At 41.4% G+C, this 18,580-nt stretch overlaps 1 protein-coding gene across 4 annotated transcripts in view; it reads right to left on the minus strand.

Annotated features, from left to right (window-relative positions):
* The window catches only part of RPRD1A (regulation of nuclear pre-mRNA domain containing 1A), a 68,514-nt gene extending 67,022 nt beyond the window's left edge, over nucleotides 1-1,492 (minus strand). For 3 of the 4 annotated variants that reach the window (XM_045459550.1, XM_045459553.1, XM_045459552.1), the window contains exon 1: nucleotides 1,153-1,473. In XM_045459550.1, the coding sequence (XP_045315506.1) occupies nucleotides 1,153-1,303 (151 nt within the window). In that variant the 5' untranslated portion in view covers nucleotides 1,304-1,473. Of the gene's footprint in view, nucleotides 1-1,152 lie in introns of all 4 variants that reach the window. The other variant, XM_045459551.1, reaches the window with a different exon arrangement.
* Between the last annotated feature and the right edge of the window lie 17,088 nt (nucleotides 1,493-18,580).

Consider the following 18,580-nt stretch of genomic DNA (forward strand, 5'->3'; position numbering starts at 1 on the left):
TTCCTCCCTGAGCACCAATACAGAGACACACATATGAACTGAAAAACCTCACTCCAAGGTCCATTTCTCTTAAGAGATTAACCACAAGCAAATACACAAGAAAAGGACAGTTTGTTTCCATTCCCTATAGCCAATGCCACATTTTGGCTCTCATATTAATACATCACATCATACAGCTTTCATATAGGTCAGTAAACAAGCATCCATTTTGATTAATAATGACTGTTAAAACCCCTAATTAATAAATAACCAGCATATCGATACATGAGAATGTCTGAAGCAATAACGAGAAGCGCACATTCTTTCTACGCAATGAATTAAGAATTACGGTTAAAACCCAGACTCTAAGCAAATGATTTAGTCTCACTGACAATCAGTTCTTACAGATAAAGTCGCTCTGCAGAAGTGAAATGATTCTGAGTGTTTTAGCGAGAGCAGACTAGCTCAAAAAAGTTAACTTCATTTACAGGACTGATGTTTTTGCAAAACAAACATGCTGCCCTGAAAGTACATAATCATGGAGCAAGAAAAGACTTTAGATGACTCAATGTAACTCCCTCATTTTCAGGTGAGGCAACCGCAATCCAGAAATTAATAATAAATTCACCGAATGCTAGTCCTCTAAAATCTACAAATTCAGGGTTCCTTCACTGCATCAGGCATGGATGCAATTTCACATTCCCCAATTCTAAAATTCCGATTCCTCTATTAATTTTTCAAGACTGAGTTGATGTGTTATAGAAATGATGGAATTAACTCCCATCCGCACGCCAATCTTTTCCCTTCCACTTCCCTTTTTTCACCCTTACCCTCCATTATAACCCACAGAATGAAAAAGATACCTGACTGCCTGAATTTCTGGCCCTAATTAGAGGCAGAATCCTGAGTTCCTGGCTACGGCCTCTGTGTTAAATCAGAAGGAGTTGTGTTTTGTTTTGATCCTTCATTTCTTATGCAACAATACCTACTAACCGCAGGTTCTGCGGGAAGCGCAGTGCACGCCGCTCCTCCTAGCCGGCGGACCACCGACGCCAGGAAGCCGGGCACGCTGGGTAGGGCGGTGCCGGGCAGCGGGGAGCTGGGGAAGTGGAGCTCGCGGGGAGGGGGGTCCCGGCGGCACCAGGGAACAGGCCGGGTGGCGGGGCGACTCACCTTTACGCAGCTCCCGCTCCCACACGGTGACGATGGGCCGGGAGTGCTTGCGGTGGTGGATGAGCCACAGGGACAAGGTCTGCACGCTCTGCTGCGAGTTGCTCAACTCCGACAGCTTCTTCTCCAGCGCCGCCTCAGAGAAGGCTGACATCCCTCCGACACCGCGTTCACGCCGTCCCACGCGGTGGGGCTGAGGGGAGGAGAGTTTCGCCGCCCGCGCCGCGGCCTCGCCCCCTCACCCCACCCTTCCCCACGCCCTCACCACTGCTGCCGCCACATCCAAGACCGGCTGCAAACCAGCAAGATGGCGTCCAGCCGGCAGTGACGTCACGGCCGACCCACGCCCCGCCCTCGGAAGAGGCGAGAGCAAGCGGCAGGTCCTCTGAGCGGAAGGGCGGGGCTAAAACTGGCGCACGGGAGGCATGTGGGGGCGTGCCGCTTGGGCCGGGCTGGGGCGGAGTGGGTTTGCCCAGTCTGGAACCCTCGCAGGTTGAAACTGTCTGCCAAGAAAGGAGTGATTAAAAATATCTACATAGGCGTGGGAATTGGCATAGCCAATTTGGAAGACTATTTGGCGTGATAATTACATTTTAAAATTACAATTTCCCTGTGACCCTGCACTTTCGCTAATTGCCCTCAGTGCTAGGGAAATCGCATGCTTGCCCAAGGAGCTGTATGCTAGTTTCTTGTCAGGCTTACTAACCCTAAAGAGATGGGACATTCACAACAGATAGATGGCTAAAAATTGTAATACTGCATATTACAGAGTACATGCAGCAGTTCAAAAGATTAATAAATCCAGTGGTGAATTGGAGGGTTGTTTTTTTTTTTTAAGTTCCTGGGGGAAAATACAGTATAGCATTTGTTTTTTTAATATAAAAGTGTACATTTTATATGAATTCATAAGTATGTAAATGCAGGGCAAAAAGTCTGGAAGAATATACACTACATTAATAGTGGTGTCGGGGCGCCTGGGTGGCTTGGTCGGTTAAGCGTCCGAGTTTGGCTCAGGTCATGATCTCACGGTCTGTGAGTTCAAGCCCGCGTCGGGCTCTGTGCTGACAGCTCAGAGCCTGGAGCCTGTTTCAGATTCTGTGTCTCCCTCTCTCTCTCTCTCCCTCCCCTGTTCATGCTCTGTCTCTCTCTGTCTCAAAAATAAATAAACGCTAAAAAAAAAATTTTTTTTTTAAATAGTGGTGTCAAAGGGAGGATCAGAATCGGAGTCCTTAAGCTATGTTTCTATTGTTTTCATTTTTTTTACAAGAATGGTTTCACATATTCCTTGTATAATTAAAAACTAATTTCAGAAATCCCATAATTGGGGCGCCTGGGTGGCTCAGTTGGTTGAGTGTCCAACTTCGGCTGGGGTCATGATCTCACAGCTTGTGAGATCAAGCCCCTTGTCGGGTTCTGTGCTGACAGCTCAGAGCCTGGAGCCTGCTTCAGATTCTGTCTCCTTCTCTCTCTGCCCCTCCCCACTTGTGCTCTGTCTCTCTGTCTCTCAAAAATAAATAAATGTAAAAAATTTTAAAAAAAGAAATCCCATAATCTAGCATTTTGACATATGACAAATGACATGATGTGTGACAAATCCATACGTTTTGACATAGTACTACAATAGTTCACAAAAGAAACAGGTACTGTCACATTCTAAACATTAATACAAACTTCTAGAAAGATACATAAAAAAACACAGGAATTCTTATCTTTTGAGAAGCAGTGTTCAAGAATTTTGCACCAACTGGGCATCAAATACGTTTTTTGTTTGTTTGATCGTAAGTAGAGTTTATCTTTCCCATTAAAAAAAAAATAGCATTTATTTTTGAGAGACAGAGACAGAGCACAAGTTGGGGAGGGGGAGAGAGAGAGAGAGAGAGAGAGACACAGAATATGAGGCAGGCTCCAGTCTCTGAGCTGTCAGCACAGAGCCCAACGCGGGGCTTAAACCCAGGAACTGTGAGATCATGACCTGAACCGAAGTCATATGCTCAACCGACTAAGCCACCCAGGTGCCCCTCCCCCCCATTTTTAATGTTACTACAGCTTGAGGTTCTGCCATACCTCAAAAGGTGAGATGACTTCTTTCTCTTCCTCTCACTCCTAGGTCTATGCCTGTCTCTACACTCTTGTCTTTCCCTATTGTACATCCTTTTGTTTTTCCAATCTACTTAGTCTAGTTTTTAGCCTTCACTTTGTTCAGGTTTAACTTACCTGTCTTCTGAGACCTCAGTGTATCTTCTACACTATTCTCGTTCAGCCACCAGAATTCCTACATATCATCTCCCAAATTATGTCTTCACCTAAAATTCTGATTCTTCCCACTCCCTCCTTCTCTACCTCAATTCTACCTGAAATTTAAAGACCATCTTAAATTCCACCTTCTTTTCCTTCCCAGCCAGTTCAATGCATGTAAAAAGTTCCTTTACTGATTTGAATGTCTTCTTTAGCACTTACACTACTAATCTATGTTATGTATGCTTATATAGTTTATCTGTTCTCTCTCCAGTGAGATTTTGCTCTCAGTGACCCAGTAAAAGCACCAACTCTTCCGTCTGCCTTAGTCCTTGGTCTGATTTGGCTGTTCCTGCTCTGAACTTCTACAGTATTCTGTACATGTATGTGACATGGCTTTCCACACTAAGCTGTTAGTTCTATATTTACTGACATTGGTACTTATTGCTGTGTTTTAAAAATATTGGCTGTAACTGCATATGCCCTTAGATAATTATAACTTGTTTTCATAATATACTCTGACTATACTTCTTTAAAAAAAAAAAACTTCAAATTATGTCACTTTCTTTTTTTTTTTTAAGTTTATTTATGTATTTTGAGAGAGATAGAGACAAGCAGGGGAGGAGCAGAGAGGAGGTGGTCAGAGGATCTGAAGCAGGCTCTGTGCTGGCAGCATAGAGCCCTATGTAGGGCTCAAACTCACAAGCAGAAAGATCATGACCTGGGCCAAAGTCATGCTTAACTGACTGAGCCACCCAGGCACCCCTCCTCTGACTATACTTCTTGATTTGTCTTTCCAAATACAGGCTCAAATTCAGAATAATGTTGGGACACCTGGGCGGCTCAATGGTTAAATATCCATGGGCTCAGGTCATGATCTTACGGTTTGTGAGTTGGAGCCCTACATCGGGCTCACTGCTCTCAGCGCAGAGCCTGCTTCAGATCCCTCCCCCGTTTGCAGTCTCTCTCTCTCTCTCTCTCTCTCTCTCTCTCTCTCTCTCAAAATAAATTAAAAAAAAATCTTAAATCAGAATGATGCATTTTCCCCCCATAAATTATCTTTGGCTTGGGGCACCTGTGTGGCTCTAACCATTAAGCATCCGACTTTGGCTCAGGTCATGATCTCCCAGTTTGTGAGTTCAAGCCCCACACCAGGCTCTGTGCTGACAGCTTCAGATTCTGTGTCTCCCTCTCTCTGCCCTTCCCACTCATGCTCTGTCTCTCTCTTTCTCTCAAAAATGAATGAACTTTAAAAAAAAATTAAAGACAAAACTATCCTTGGCTTTCTTGGAATGGCCACTGAGTAACAAAGAGATGCGCTCCTTCAACTAAAAAAAAAAAAAGAAGATTGTTGCAAGAAGAGACTAGACCAATATCACTTATGAATATGGAAGCAAAAATCCTTAACAAAATACTAGCAAACCCAATCCATCATCCTATTAAAAGGATTATACATCATGACCAAGTGGGATTTATTCCAAGAATGCAAGGGTAGTTCAAATACAAAATCCAATCAATATTATACATCATACTAAAAGAACGAAGGTAGGGAACCTGGGTGACTTACTTGGTTAAGCATTTGACTTTGGCTCAGGTCATGATCTTGTAGTTTGTGGGTTTGAGCCCCTTGTCAGGCTCTGTGCTAATAGCTCAGAGCCTGGAGCCTGCTTCAGATTCTGTGTCTCCCTCTCTCTCTGCCCCTCTCCCCCCTCCCCATCTCTCTTTCTCAAAAATAAATAAACATTAAAAAATTTTTTTTTAATTTAAAAGAATGAAGGAAAAAACACGTGATCATTTTAATTGGTGAAAAAACAAAAATTTTTGACAAAAATCCAGCATACTTTCATGATTAAAAAAAAAAAAACCTCATCAAAGCAGGAATAAAAGGGAACTTTCTGAACATAATATTATAAATTTTTTTTTTCAACGTTTATTTATTTTTGGGACAGAGAGAGACAGAGCATGAACGGGGGAGGGGCAGAGAGAGAGGGAGACACAGAATCTGAAACAGGCTCCAGGCTCTGAGCCATCAGCCCAGAGCCCGACGCGGGGCTCGAACTCACAGACCGCGAGATCGTGACCTGGCTGAAGTCGGACGCTTAACCGACTGCGCCACCCAGGCGCCCCTGAACATAATATTATATAATAATAATACATATATAATGTTATATATATAGCATAATAAAATGTATGGGAAAACCCACAGCTAACATTATACTCGATGATGAAAGACTGAAAGCTTTCTTCCTAAGGTCAGGAACAAGACAAGTATATAAATTTTTGCCACCTTCTATTCAACATTATACTGGAAGTTCTAGCCATAGCAATTAGGCAATAAAGAGAAATACAAGGTATCCAAATTGTAAAAGAAGAGATAAAATTATTTCTATTTACAGAGGACATGATCTTACACATAAGAAAATGCTAAAAACAAACAAACAAACAAACAAAAAACCTAAGGAATCCACAAAAGCACTGGAGCTAATAAATTAATTCATCATTGGGCATCTGGGTGGCTCAGTCGGTTAAGCATCCAACTTCCACTCAGATGAAGATCTCATGGTTGGTGAGTTTGAGTCCTACATCGGGCTCCGTGTTGACAACGTGAAGCTGGGAGCCTGCCTTGGATTCTGTGTCTCCCTCTCTCTGTGCCCCTTCCCTGTTCATGCTCTGTCTCTCTTTCTCTCTCAAAAAGAAATAAACATTTTAAATAATTTTTAAATTAATTCAGCAAAAAAACAGGACTAAGGTGAATACACAAAAATCAGTTGTAGTTCTATGTTCTATATACTAGCAATAAACAATCTGAAAATGATATTAGTAAAATAATCCCACTTACAATAACATAAAAAATAATAAAACACAGGAATAAATTTAACCAAGGATATTTTCAGGTATACACTGAAAACTGCAAAAATATTTTTGAAAGAAATCAAAGAAGACCTAAATAAGTGGATAGACATAACTTGTCCATGGATTAAAAGACATATGTTGTTAATATAACAATGTTACATAAAACAATCTTCAAGTCCAATGCAATTCATGTTAAAACCCAGTGGCCTTTTGTGCAGAAATAGGAAAGCTGATTCTAAAATTCATGTGGAATTGCAAAGGAGACTGCATAACCAAAACAATGTTGAAAAAGCAAAGCAAAGTGAGTTTCAAAACTTACTACAAAGCTATAGAAATCAAAACAGCGTGGCATATTATTAAGTGAAAAAAAGGAATGAAGCAGCAATAAATGCTAGAAGATAGATAAACTTTAAAAGCATTATGTTAAATGAAAGAACTCATACACAAAAGGCACATACTGTATGATTTCATTTATATGGAATGTCAAGAATAGGTAAATCCAGAGCTAGAAAATGGTTGCCAGGGGCTGGGGGGGGAGGGGGAACAAGGAAGTGACTGTTTAACGGAGTTGTTTTTTGCAGTGATGAAAATGTTTTAGAACTAGGTAGAAGTAATGGTTGCAGTGCGTTGTAGATGTACTAAATGCCACTAAAGTTCACACTTTAAAATGGTTAATTCTGGGATGCCCGGCTGGCTCAGTTGGAAGAGCATGCGACCCCCTAATCTCAGGGTTGTGAGTTCAACCCCCATGTTGGGCATAGAGATTACTAAAAAATCATAAATAATAGGGGCCCCTGGGCGGCTCAGTTGGTTAAGTGTCAGACTCTTGATTTCAGCTCACGTCATGACCTCACAGTTCATAAGATAGAGCCCCACATGGGGCTCTGCACTAACAGCACGGAGCCTGCTTGGGATTTTCCCTCCTCTCTCTGCCCCTCCCCTGCTCATGTGCTCATGTGTGAGTTCTCTCTCTCTCTCTCTCTCTCTCTCTCTCTGAAAATAAATAAACTTAAAAAATAAAAAAATAAAAAATAAAAATGATTAATTCTATGTTATGTGCATTTCACTTCAGTACTAAAAAAAGGGGGGGGAAGTCTAATAGAAATAATTAGATTAATGGTTTATTTCATATTTTCCAAATTTTTTTTTTTATTTTAGAGACAGAAAGAGAAAGAGCTCATGAGCAGGAGGAGAGGGACACAGGGAGAGAAAGAGAGAATCTTAAGCAGACTCCACACTCAGCACAAAGCCCAATGTGGGTTTTGATCCCACAACCATGGGATCATGACCTGAGCTGAAATGGAGTCAGACACTCAAGCAACTGAGCCACCCAGGCGCCCCCTTCCTTATGACTTTCTTGGTAACAATTTCTTTTCTCTAGCTTACTTCATTATAAGAATATGGTATAGAATACATCAAACACAAAATATGTGTTAATCATTTGTTTATGTTATTGGTAAAGCTTCCAATCAACAGTATGCTATTAGTAGTTAAGTTTTAGTTATAGTCAAAAGCTATGTGTGGATTTTTGACTGTGCAGGGAGGTTGGCACCCCTAAACCTTGCCTTGTTTAAGGTCAACTGTACTTATATCCCTATAGACTTCTCTGAAATCATTAATATTACTAAAATGTTCCAGGAAACAAAGAAATTAGGAGATCGGGTACTTTGGCTGTTTTTCCCCGTACGTGTAAATACAGCCATGGTCACATCAGATGACTCAACAGCTCCTGTTCCAACAGAAGAAACATGATTACTGACTTCAGTGCAATAACAGATAATGTTCTCTAAGCAACCTTCCAATCAATGAAATCTTGACAGTGGGTCTGAACATCACAGAATAACATATCCTGCAGGCTGACTTCATTTGCCCTTGCTAACATGGGGAACTGAGAAAGGAAAAAGATAACCCTGGAAACTGATAGCCGGACTGTAGTGTTCCTAACAAAACATCAACTATCCTCATAGGATATAAAGAGTAACTGGACAAGGTCATTCTGTGACTGTTGTGGAACAAAACAGAGTCAAGGCCACCTTGAAACCGCAAAAATCACTAACGTCTTCCTCTTATAACAAACATAAATGATTACAGCTCCTTTACCAATGATATCTCTAACCCCACCCACCTTAGTCCTTTGGCATTGTAGATAGAAATTACCAAAGATCTACCCACTCACCAAATTCTCCCTGCTTCCTGACAGCATCCAATCCAGAACAGATCCCTCCTTTCCCTAAAATCTCCATAGAATCACCCAACTCAAGCTCAAATCTTATCAGCCCTTCCCAATTCTTTCCTAAAGACTCACCCACAGTGTCTCTGATGTGTGTTCTTCAGTTGCAGCAAGCTAAATCAACCGAACTTTAACTTGATGTGGTTCTTCTGGTCTTTCAGCTAGACAGCTTTAATATAAGATATACATCAAACTGTTAACTAGTGGTTAGCTCTCTGGGTAAGAAAACAGGTAATGTCTTCTTTACAATGTAGACATTTCAGTAAGGTTTAAGTTTTTGACCACAAGCATGCACTGAGAAAAATAATAAGTATATTTTGATTGGGGCAGGTGAGGGACCTCCATTGGCTCCCTTTGCTATAAGAAAAAAACCACGTCCTTAGTCTGGCGTACAAGGTTCACATTAATTGAATTCTACTAGTCTTGGCAGCCCCGTTGGTCACAACTCCCCTATGTTCTCGAGCCTCTAGCTGTGTCAGACTCCCCAATTATTTCCCAAATCCTATGCAATTCCATTTTCCACTGCTTTCTACCCATTTAAACATGCAAACAATATTCTTCCTGCACCTGCCTGTTCTCCCCCACAATGAAGAACTTCCTTTTGAAGTTTAAATTGGTTTCAAATTGGTCTGAATCTGGGGCGCCTGGGTGGCTCAGTCGGTTAAGCATCCAACGCTTTATTTCAGCTCAGGTCTTGATCTCCCGGTTTGTAAGATCAAGCCTTACATTGGGCTCTGTGATGACAGCTCGGAGCCTGCTTGGGATTCTCTCTCTCTCTCTCTCTCTCTCTCTCTCTCTGACCCTGCCCCATGAGTGTCCCACTCCCCACTCAAAATAAATAAATAAATAGGGGCGCCTGGGTGGCTCATTTGGCTTGGCGTCTGACTTTGGCTCAGGTCTGATCTCACTGTTTGTGAGTTGGAGCCCCGCATCAGGCTCTGTGTTGACAGCTCAGAGCCTGGAGCCCGCTTCAGAGTCTGTGTCTTCCTTTCTCTCTGGCCCTCCCCCACTGGCACTCTGTGTCTCTCTGTCTCTTAAAAATAAATAAATATTAAAAAAAATAAAAAAATTATAAATAAACTTAAACAATGGTTTGAATCAATAGAATGAATGTACAAACAAAATGCAATACATACATACAATGGGATATTGTCAACAATAAAAAGAAATTAAATTCTGACACGTTACAACATAGGTGAACTTTGAAAACATTATGCTAAGTGAAATAAGCCAGACACAAAAGGACAAATATTGTATGATTCCACTTATACCAGGAACCTAGAATAGGCAAATCCATAGAGACAAAAAGTAGAATAGAAGTGACCAGGGGCGCCTAGGTGACTCAGTTGGTTAAGTGTCTGACTTCCACTCAGGTCATGATCTCATGGTTCTTGAGTTCAAGCCCTACTTCGGGCTCTGTGCTGACAGCTTGGAGCCTGGAGCATGCTTCGGATTCTGTGTCTCCCTCTCTCTCTACCCCTCTCCTGCTCACGCTCTGTCTTTCTCTCTCTCTCTCTCTCTCTCTCTCTCTCAAAAAGAAATAAACATTAAAAAAAAAAAGTGACCGCCACTGGATGGCTCAGTAGGTTAAATGTCAGACTTCAGCTCAGGTCATGGTTTGTGAGTTTGAGCCCTGCATCGGGCTCTCTGCTGTCAGTGCAGAGCCCGCTTTAGATCCTTTGTCCTGCGCCCCCCTGCCTTTCCCCCACTCGTGCTCTCTCTCTCTCTCTAAAATAAATAATAATTTTATGGGAATGCAAGATGGTGCAGCCACTCTGGAAAATAGTATGGAGGTTCCTCAAAAAATTAAAAATAGAACTACCCTATGACCCCGCAATTGCACTACTAGGTATTTATCCAAGGGATACAGGTGTGCTGTTTCGAAGGGACACATGCGCCCCAATGTTTCTAGCAGCACTATCAACAATAGCCAGGGGCGCCTGGGTGGCTCAGTCGGTTGAGCGGCCGACTTCGGCCCAGGTCACGATCTCGCGGGTCCGTGAGTTTGAGCCCCGCGTCGGGCTCTGTGCTGACAGCTCAGAGCCTGGAGCCTGTTTCAGATTCTGTGTCTCCCTCTCTCTCTGACCCTCCCCCGTTCATGCTTTGTCTCTCTCTGTCTCAAAAATAAATAAACGCTAAAAAAAAAAAAAAATTAAAAAAAAAAAAAACAATAGCCAAAGTATGGAAAGAGCCCAAATGTCCATCAATGGATGAATGGATAAAGAAGATATGGTGTATATATATACACAATGGATTATTACTTGGAAATCAAAAAGAATGTGAAATCTTGCCATTTGCAACTACATGAATGGAACTGGAGGGGATTATGCTAAGTGAAATTAGCCAGTCAGAGAAAGACAAATATCATATGACTTCACTCATATGAGGACTTTAAGAGACAAAACAGATGAACATAAGGGAAGGGAAACAAAAGTAATATAAAAACATGGAGGGGGACAAAGAATAAGAGACTCATAAATATGGAGAACAAACAGAGGGTTACTGGAAGGGGTATGGGAGAGGGGATGGGCTAAATGGGTAAAGGGCACTAAGGTATCTACTCCTGAAATCATTTTTGCATTATATGCTAACTAATTTGGATGTAAATTTTTTTAATTAAATAAAATATTAAATTAAATTAAAATTTAAAAATAAAATAATAATTTTAAAAAATTAATGACCAAGGGCTAGGGGGAGGAAGGAATGGGGAGTTATTGTATAATGGGTACAGAATTTATGTTTGGGATGATTAAAAATTTCAGGAAATAGTGGTGATAGTTGTACAACATTGTAAATATACATAATGCCACTGAATTATACCCTAAAAAATGATTAAAATGGAATTAAAAAAAATTTTTAATGTTTATTTCTGAGAGAGAGAGAGAAAGAGAATGAGCAGGAGAGGGGTATAGAGAGAGATGGGGAGGGGTATAGAGAGAGATGAAGACACAGAATCAGAAGCAGACTCCAGGCACTGAGCTGTCAGCAGTTAGCCCAATGTGGGGCTTGAACCCACAAACCATAAGATCATGACCCGTACTGAAGTTGGACACTTAGCCAACTAAGCCACCCAGGTGCCCTTAAAATGGAAATTTTTTAATTAAAAAAAAATTAAAAATTTGTTTTCATGTTTATTTATTTATTTTGAGACAGAGAGAGAGAGAGAGAGAGAGAGAGAGAGAGAGAGAGAACATAAGCAGGGGAGAGGCAGAGAGAGAGAGAGAGAGAGAGAGAGGGAGAGAGAAAATCCCAAGCCAGCTCCATGCTGTCAGCACAGAGCCCGATGGCTCAGCCTCACCAACTGTGAGTTTGTGACCTTAGCTGAAATCAAGAGCCAGACACTTAACCAATTGAGCCACCCAGTGCCCCTAAAAAATTTTTTTAAGTAGGCTTCATGCCCAACGTGGTACAGGGCTCAATGCAAGGCTTGAACTCAAGATGGTGAGATCAAGACCTAAGCTGGGACAGAGTTGAATGCTTAACCAACAGAGCCAGCCAGGCACCCCTTAAAATGATAAATTTTATGCAATGTATATTTTACCACAATAAGAAAAGAAAAAACTTGATTTGAATTTTATTATACAAAATTTCAGGAATATACAAAAATTAAGAGAAAAATTTAATGAGCCTCCATGTACCCATCAACTCTCAGAACAATTATCAATCCCTGGCCAAACTTCTACCCTTTCTCACACCCTCCCCTCACCATACATACACTGAATTATTTTGCAGCAAATAGTAGACATTATATCATTTCATCAATAAATACTTTAGATGCTCCCTCTAAAATAATGTCTTGGGGCACCTGGGTGGCTCAGTCAGTTAAGCATCTGACTTCAGCTCAGGTGATGATCTCTTGGTTCATGAGTTCAAGCCCCACATCAGGCTCTGTGCTGACAGCTTGGAGTCTGGAGCCTGCTTCAGATTCTGTGTTCCACCAACTGAGCCACGTAGGCACCCCATGGCTTCTACTTCTAGATACAAGTAGCATTTCCCTCCCCTTTGTGACAACCAAAAATGTTTCCAGATAATTGTCAAATGTCCCATGGGGAGGCAAAACTGCCCCCAGTGAAAACAACTTCTTCAGAACTACCCTTAAGAACAACACTGACTATCAAAAAATTAAAGGGGTGCCTGGGTGGCTCAGTCGGTTAAGCATCCGACTTCGGCTCAGGTCACGATCTCACGGTTTGTGAGTTCGAGCCCCGCGTCAGGCTCTGTGCTGACAGCTCGGAGCCTGGAGCCTGCCTCAGATTCTGTGTCTTCCTCTGTCTCTGCCCCTCCCCTGCACACGCTCTGTGTCTCTCTGTCTCTCGATAATAAATAAACGTTAAAAAAAATTGTTTAAAAAAAATTAAAAATAGAACCACCCTAGGATCCAGGAAATTGCACTACTAGGTATTTATCCAAGGGATACAGGTATGCTGTTTTGAAGGGGCACATGTACCCCAATGATTATAGCAGCACTATCAACAATAGCCAAAGTATGGAAAGAGCCCAAACGTCCATTGATGGATGAATGGATAAAGAAGATGTGGTATATATACACAATGGAGTATTACTCGGCAATCAAAATGAATGAAATCTTGCCACTTGCAACTATGTGGATGGAACTAGAGGGTATTATGCTAAGTGAAATTAGTCGGAGAAAGACAGATATCATATGACTTCATTCATATGAGGACTTTAAGATACAAAACAGATGAAACATAAAGGAAGAAAAGCAGAAATAATACAAAAACAGGGAGGGGGACAAAGCATAAGAGACTCTTAAATATGGAGAACAAACATATGGTTACTGGAGGGGGTTGTGAGAGGGGGGACGGACTAAATGGGCGAGAGGCACTAAGGGAGACACTTGTTGGGATGAACACTGGGTGTTATACATAGGGGATGAATCACTGGAATCTACTCCTGAAATCGCTGTTGCACTATATGCTAACTAACTTGGATGTAAATAATAATAAAAAAAAAAAGATTATGGCTGAAAATAGTGATACATTTTGCTAACTGCCGATTGTGGCACAAATATTTCCACTTTTAACATCTGAGTTTGCCACCAGGGAGCTGTGCCTCATGCAGAGCAGAAGGCCCACCTACTTAAAAACCACCCCTCCCTGTGCACCAGCATTGAAACCAAAATGTAACAGGAACTCAAACCAAAATGTAACAGGAACTCTCGTGTTGATGACAACAGCAGAATAAAACAAAAAGGAAAAGAAAAAGAAGGTGGATACAGTATATAAGAGAATGTTGGAAGAAATACTTCAAATAATGACAGAATTGGTGGGAAGGCAAGCTGGTGCTGCCACTCTGGAAGAGTGTGGACATTCCTCTAAAAATTAAAAATAAAACTACCCTATGAGCCAGCAATTGCACTACTAGGAATTTATCCAAAGGCTATAGGAGTGATGATTCATAGGGGCACGTGGACCCCAATGTTTATAGCAGCGCTTTCAACAATAGCCACATCATGGAAAGAGTCCAAATGTTCATCAACTGATGAATGGATAAAGAAGATGTGGTTTATATATACAATGGAATACTACTTGGCATTGAGAAAGAATGAAATTATTCCAGTAGCAACAATGTGGATGGAACTGGAGAAAGTCAGATATCATACGTTTTCACTCATGCGTGGAACTGGAGAAACTTAACAGAAGACCATGGGGGAAGGGAAGGGGAAAAACAGTTTCAAACAGAGAGGGAGGCAAACCATAAAAGACTCTTAAATACAAAGAACAAACTGAGGGTTGATTAGGGTGGGGCCGAAGAGGAGGGAAGGGGGTGAGGGCACTGGGGAGGGCACTTGTAAAAAAAAAAAGAACTACACTGCCTATGTTTGTTTCATGTCTGTCTTCACTTCTAGACTGTGAAATCCTTAATGACATAGACAGCTTCTTCTTCATTTTAGCGTCACCAGTGTCTGATTCTTACTGGGATCTTCGTAGGAAGAAAGCTGGGAGGCCAAGTGAGTTTTGGTAGATCTTCACGGAACTTCACAAAAATCTGAAGCTATTAGGTCTAGCCTTAGTTACTTCTACAATATCCTAGTCCACTATTCCTGCAGCGTCTCTCAAGAAGTCAAGTCATTGGGATTCATCTTCCTGCAGAGGGACTCATTTTGTTAAAACTCTTAGGGTGAGTGGAAGCTTGCTCACTCTGTTACTTTATCCATTGTCTCAACTCCATCCTCTGAATTCTTATGAAATGAACTTGATTTCAGTCAGGTTCATACGGCAGCCCTTCAGGTATGTGAAAACCACCCTTATATTTATTCACTAAATCATTCAAACATATACCTACTTGAACAAGAAAAAAGCCTCTCTTCCTTGAAACCTACCCCAAATTACCTAACAAAAAGTCTGAATGCTTTAAGCCCTCTAAGTGAGCCGCTCCCTGGTTCCCTCTAGTGTACATTCTCCCTCATTACAACAGCTAAAAACCCAACTTGATCAACTACCCGCTGTATTCCTCATGGTCTTTGGCAGGAGGACATTGAGATATGAAACACTTAACATGAGCCGGGTGCTGCGGATACAGCAGTGAATAAAACAGACAAAAAAAACTCTGCCCCTCATAGAACTTACATGGAGGTAAATAATGAGCCATGTATGTAAGTGTAATACAAGGCATGGTGGAGTAAGGGCCATGAGCAAAAGTAAATGGGGGGGAGGTAGCTTATGTTAGAATTTTATTTATTTATTTATTTATTTATTTATTTATCTATCTATCTATCTATCTATCTTGGGTGCAAAAGAGATCCTCTTTCTCTGCATCCTCGACAACTTGTGTTAGAATTTTTAAATTGCTTAGCCAGGGAAAGCCTTACTAAGATGATATTTTGAGATCTGAAGGACAGGAAGCAAGGGGCAAGCAACTATTTCAGAGTGTTCCTGGCAGAGGGAATGGCAACAGCAAAGGCCCTAGGACAGGAGTGTGCCTGTTGTGGCTCAAGAAATAGCAAGGAGAAGTCCTAGGGTTGGAGGGGGGGGTGATCAGAGAGTAAGAGGAGGCAGAAAGTAAGATGAAGTCCGGGGGCGGGGAAGAACGAGCATACAGCACCTGCAGACCACTGCAGGGACTTCAGCTTTTACTCTGAGATGGAAAATTGTGGGAAAGTGTTGAACAGAAATGTAACATGATCTTATTTACATTTTATTTTATTTTTTTAAAAAATGCTTTTAGGGGCACCTGGGTGGCTCAGTCAGTTGAGCATCAGACTTTGGCTCAGGTCATGATCTCGTGGTCCGTGAGTTCGAGCCCTGCATCGGGCTCTGTGCTGACAGCTCAGAGCCTGGAGCCTGTTTCAGATTCTGTGTCTCCCTCTCTCTCTGACCCTCCCCCGTTCATGCTCTGTCTTTTTCTGTCTCAAAAATAAATAAACATTAAAAAAAAATTTTAGTGTTTTTAAATGTTTATTTATTTTGAGAGAGAGAGAGACAGAGACAGAGCACGAGCAGGGGAGGGGCAGAGATAGAGGGAGACAGAATCTGGGGCAGGCTCCAGGCTCTGAGCTGTCAGCACACAGCCTGATGCGGGGCTCAAACCCACTAGCTTTGAGATCATGACCTGAACTGAAGTTGGACTCTCAACCAACTGAGACACCCAGGCTCCCCATTTACATTGTAATGAAAAACAACAACAACAACACTCTAGCTGCTAAGTTGAGGAGTCACCAGGTGAGGGGTAGCAGCAAGCGAGGAGACCAGTACTTGTAATAACCCAGTGAGAGTTGATGGTGCTTTGGACCAGGCTAGAAACACAGGAGATGAAAAGCTGACAGATTCTAGATCTATTTGGAAAGTAGAGCAGGCCAGATTTACTGGTAGGGGGTAGGAGTGAAAGAGAGAAGAGTTACAACTGGAAGGCAGGGAGTTACCATTGACTGAGGAAGAATAGTGGGACAGCAGGTTTTTTAGGAGGAAAGAATAGGAATTCACATAACATTTGCAATTACCAGTGGAGATGTTGGGCAGGCAACCGAATAGCCCAGAATCCAGAAGAGAGATCTGGGTTGGAGTTATAACCTCTGAGTTTGGTGATGGACAGTATTTAAAGTCCTGAGACTGCATGAGGGCAGCCAGTTGGGAATGCAGGGTAACAGAGAAGGTCAGGGATTGAACTCAGGGCACTCCAGTATTTAGACGTTGGGGAAAGGCAAAGAAAGAAGCTAAACATATCCAAAGGAATTGCCATTGAGATAAGAAACTAGCAATGTGGAATCCTAGAAATCAGAAGAACGCATTTGAAAGGGAATGATCAAGTGTCAAATGTTGCTAATAGACCAAGATAAGGATGAGAGTTGAGATTTAGCACTATCTTCCTTGGGACGTTTCTTTTCAGGAGAATATTTTATTCCATTATTCCCACCCCCCCCCCCCGCCTTTCTTTGTAAAATATCATTTTTTTAAAAAAAGTAAGCTCGGTGCCCCACATGGGGCTCACACTCATGACCCCAAGATCAAGTCACCTGCTCCGCCAACTAAGCCAGCCAGATGCCCCCAAATATCACTTTCTAATACGCTACATAAGTTGCTTATTTATCTTCTTGTCTGTCTATTTTTGCTAGAATAATAAAATAAATACTAGGGCAGGAATTTTTATCTATTTTGCTAAATAACAAAATACTGCATAGAGCAGCATCTGGTCATAGTAGGAGCTCAATAAATATTTGTTGAATGAATGGTTTTCAGATCCATCATTATGTTGGTCTGACATTTATGAACACGCTTGTTTGGCAATGTTTCTCTGAAGCTATTAGAATATGTTCTAGATAAGTCTTAAAATACTAAGGTGGTTCTCCTTTGTTTATAGCCTCGCATTTTATGGCAAGCTCAGCCTGTCTGGCGGACAATCGCCTTGCAACCTCATGCCTCCCTATCTGGCACCGTGTACTTCTACTGACCTGAAGAAAAACAAATCCATAGCCAGCCAACCCCACAGAGCTCAGGGTATGTTCCTCATCTCTAATAATGGAATCACATGTTTCAGAGGAAATGGAGAAAAAAAGACATTGGACATCAGATGGGGAAATCTCTTTTAAGACAAGGGTGCCCAACCTGAACTCCCAAATTTTTCAGCTTTTGAGGCTAATGGGAGTTTAAGCCTCTTCTGTGGCATCACGTGGCATTGAGACTTTCGTCAAACCAATGAATCTAACCGAACTTCATTTTCTTCATCTGCGACTTGTAACTGATCAGGTCTATACAGCAGGGTTGTCATAAAGATTGAGAGGATTATGAATAAGCCTACAAGAGACTTTAATAAACGCTATCATTTTTACTTCATAACCCCTTCCCATTTGCCAAGTGTCTTCAGCCATGATAAAGTGGAAGCAGAGAGCTTTTTTTTTTTTTTTTTCCAGTAACATCATACAATAAAAAGGCACAAATGCGGTTTGTGTCCTTTTGTGTCTGGTGTATTTCACTTCGCATAATGTTCTCATCATGGTTCATCCATACTGTAGACAGTGAAATTTTTGAGTTGTATTTTTTCTCATGAGTGAGAAATTTTGCAATACGTCATTTTTTATACAATGAAGAGCGATTTGAATCTTTGCCCGTGACCCCACAATTCATGTCATTTGTGACTTCCTCCTAGCCAAGAACAGGAAATACCTTTACGTTTATTCAAATATTTGTGTCCATTAGCAGCCTTTTATCTTCCCATAGATCTTGCACAGATACATTAAATAAAACTGGTTCTTTAAATTTAACACAGGAGAAAAACCTAATAGTTGAACACAGAGAGCATCATCTATAAATTCTAGTCATCCTCTCAATTTGTACAATTTAAGTTGCAGTAAAATTCCACAAGGCGGCAGACTGGTTCCATTAAATTGGCCTCAATGCACTGATTTTTAAATACCTTCTAGATATTCCCAATATTGGCATCCCCAAGTATAAAACAAATTTTTAAGCCAACAAAGGGAATCTATGAAGGTATTTTCTCCCAGAAACAACTTTACAAATCTAGTTGACAACTTTTACCATTAAATTAGTTGTAATAGAATCATAGAACTTTACATTGAAACCACGAGAACATGACCTGAACCCAAACCAAGAGTTGGACACCTAACTGAACCTCAGGTGCCCCGAAAACTTGACATTT

Source organism: Leopardus geoffroyi, chromosome D3 (genome assembly GCF_018350155.1).
Source record: "Leopardus geoffroyi isolate Oge1 chromosome D3, O.geoffroyi_Oge1_pat1.0, whole genome shotgun sequence".
In the NCBI taxonomy this organism is placed as follows: domain Eukaryota; kingdom Metazoa; phylum Chordata; class Mammalia; order Carnivora; family Felidae; genus Leopardus; species Leopardus geoffroyi.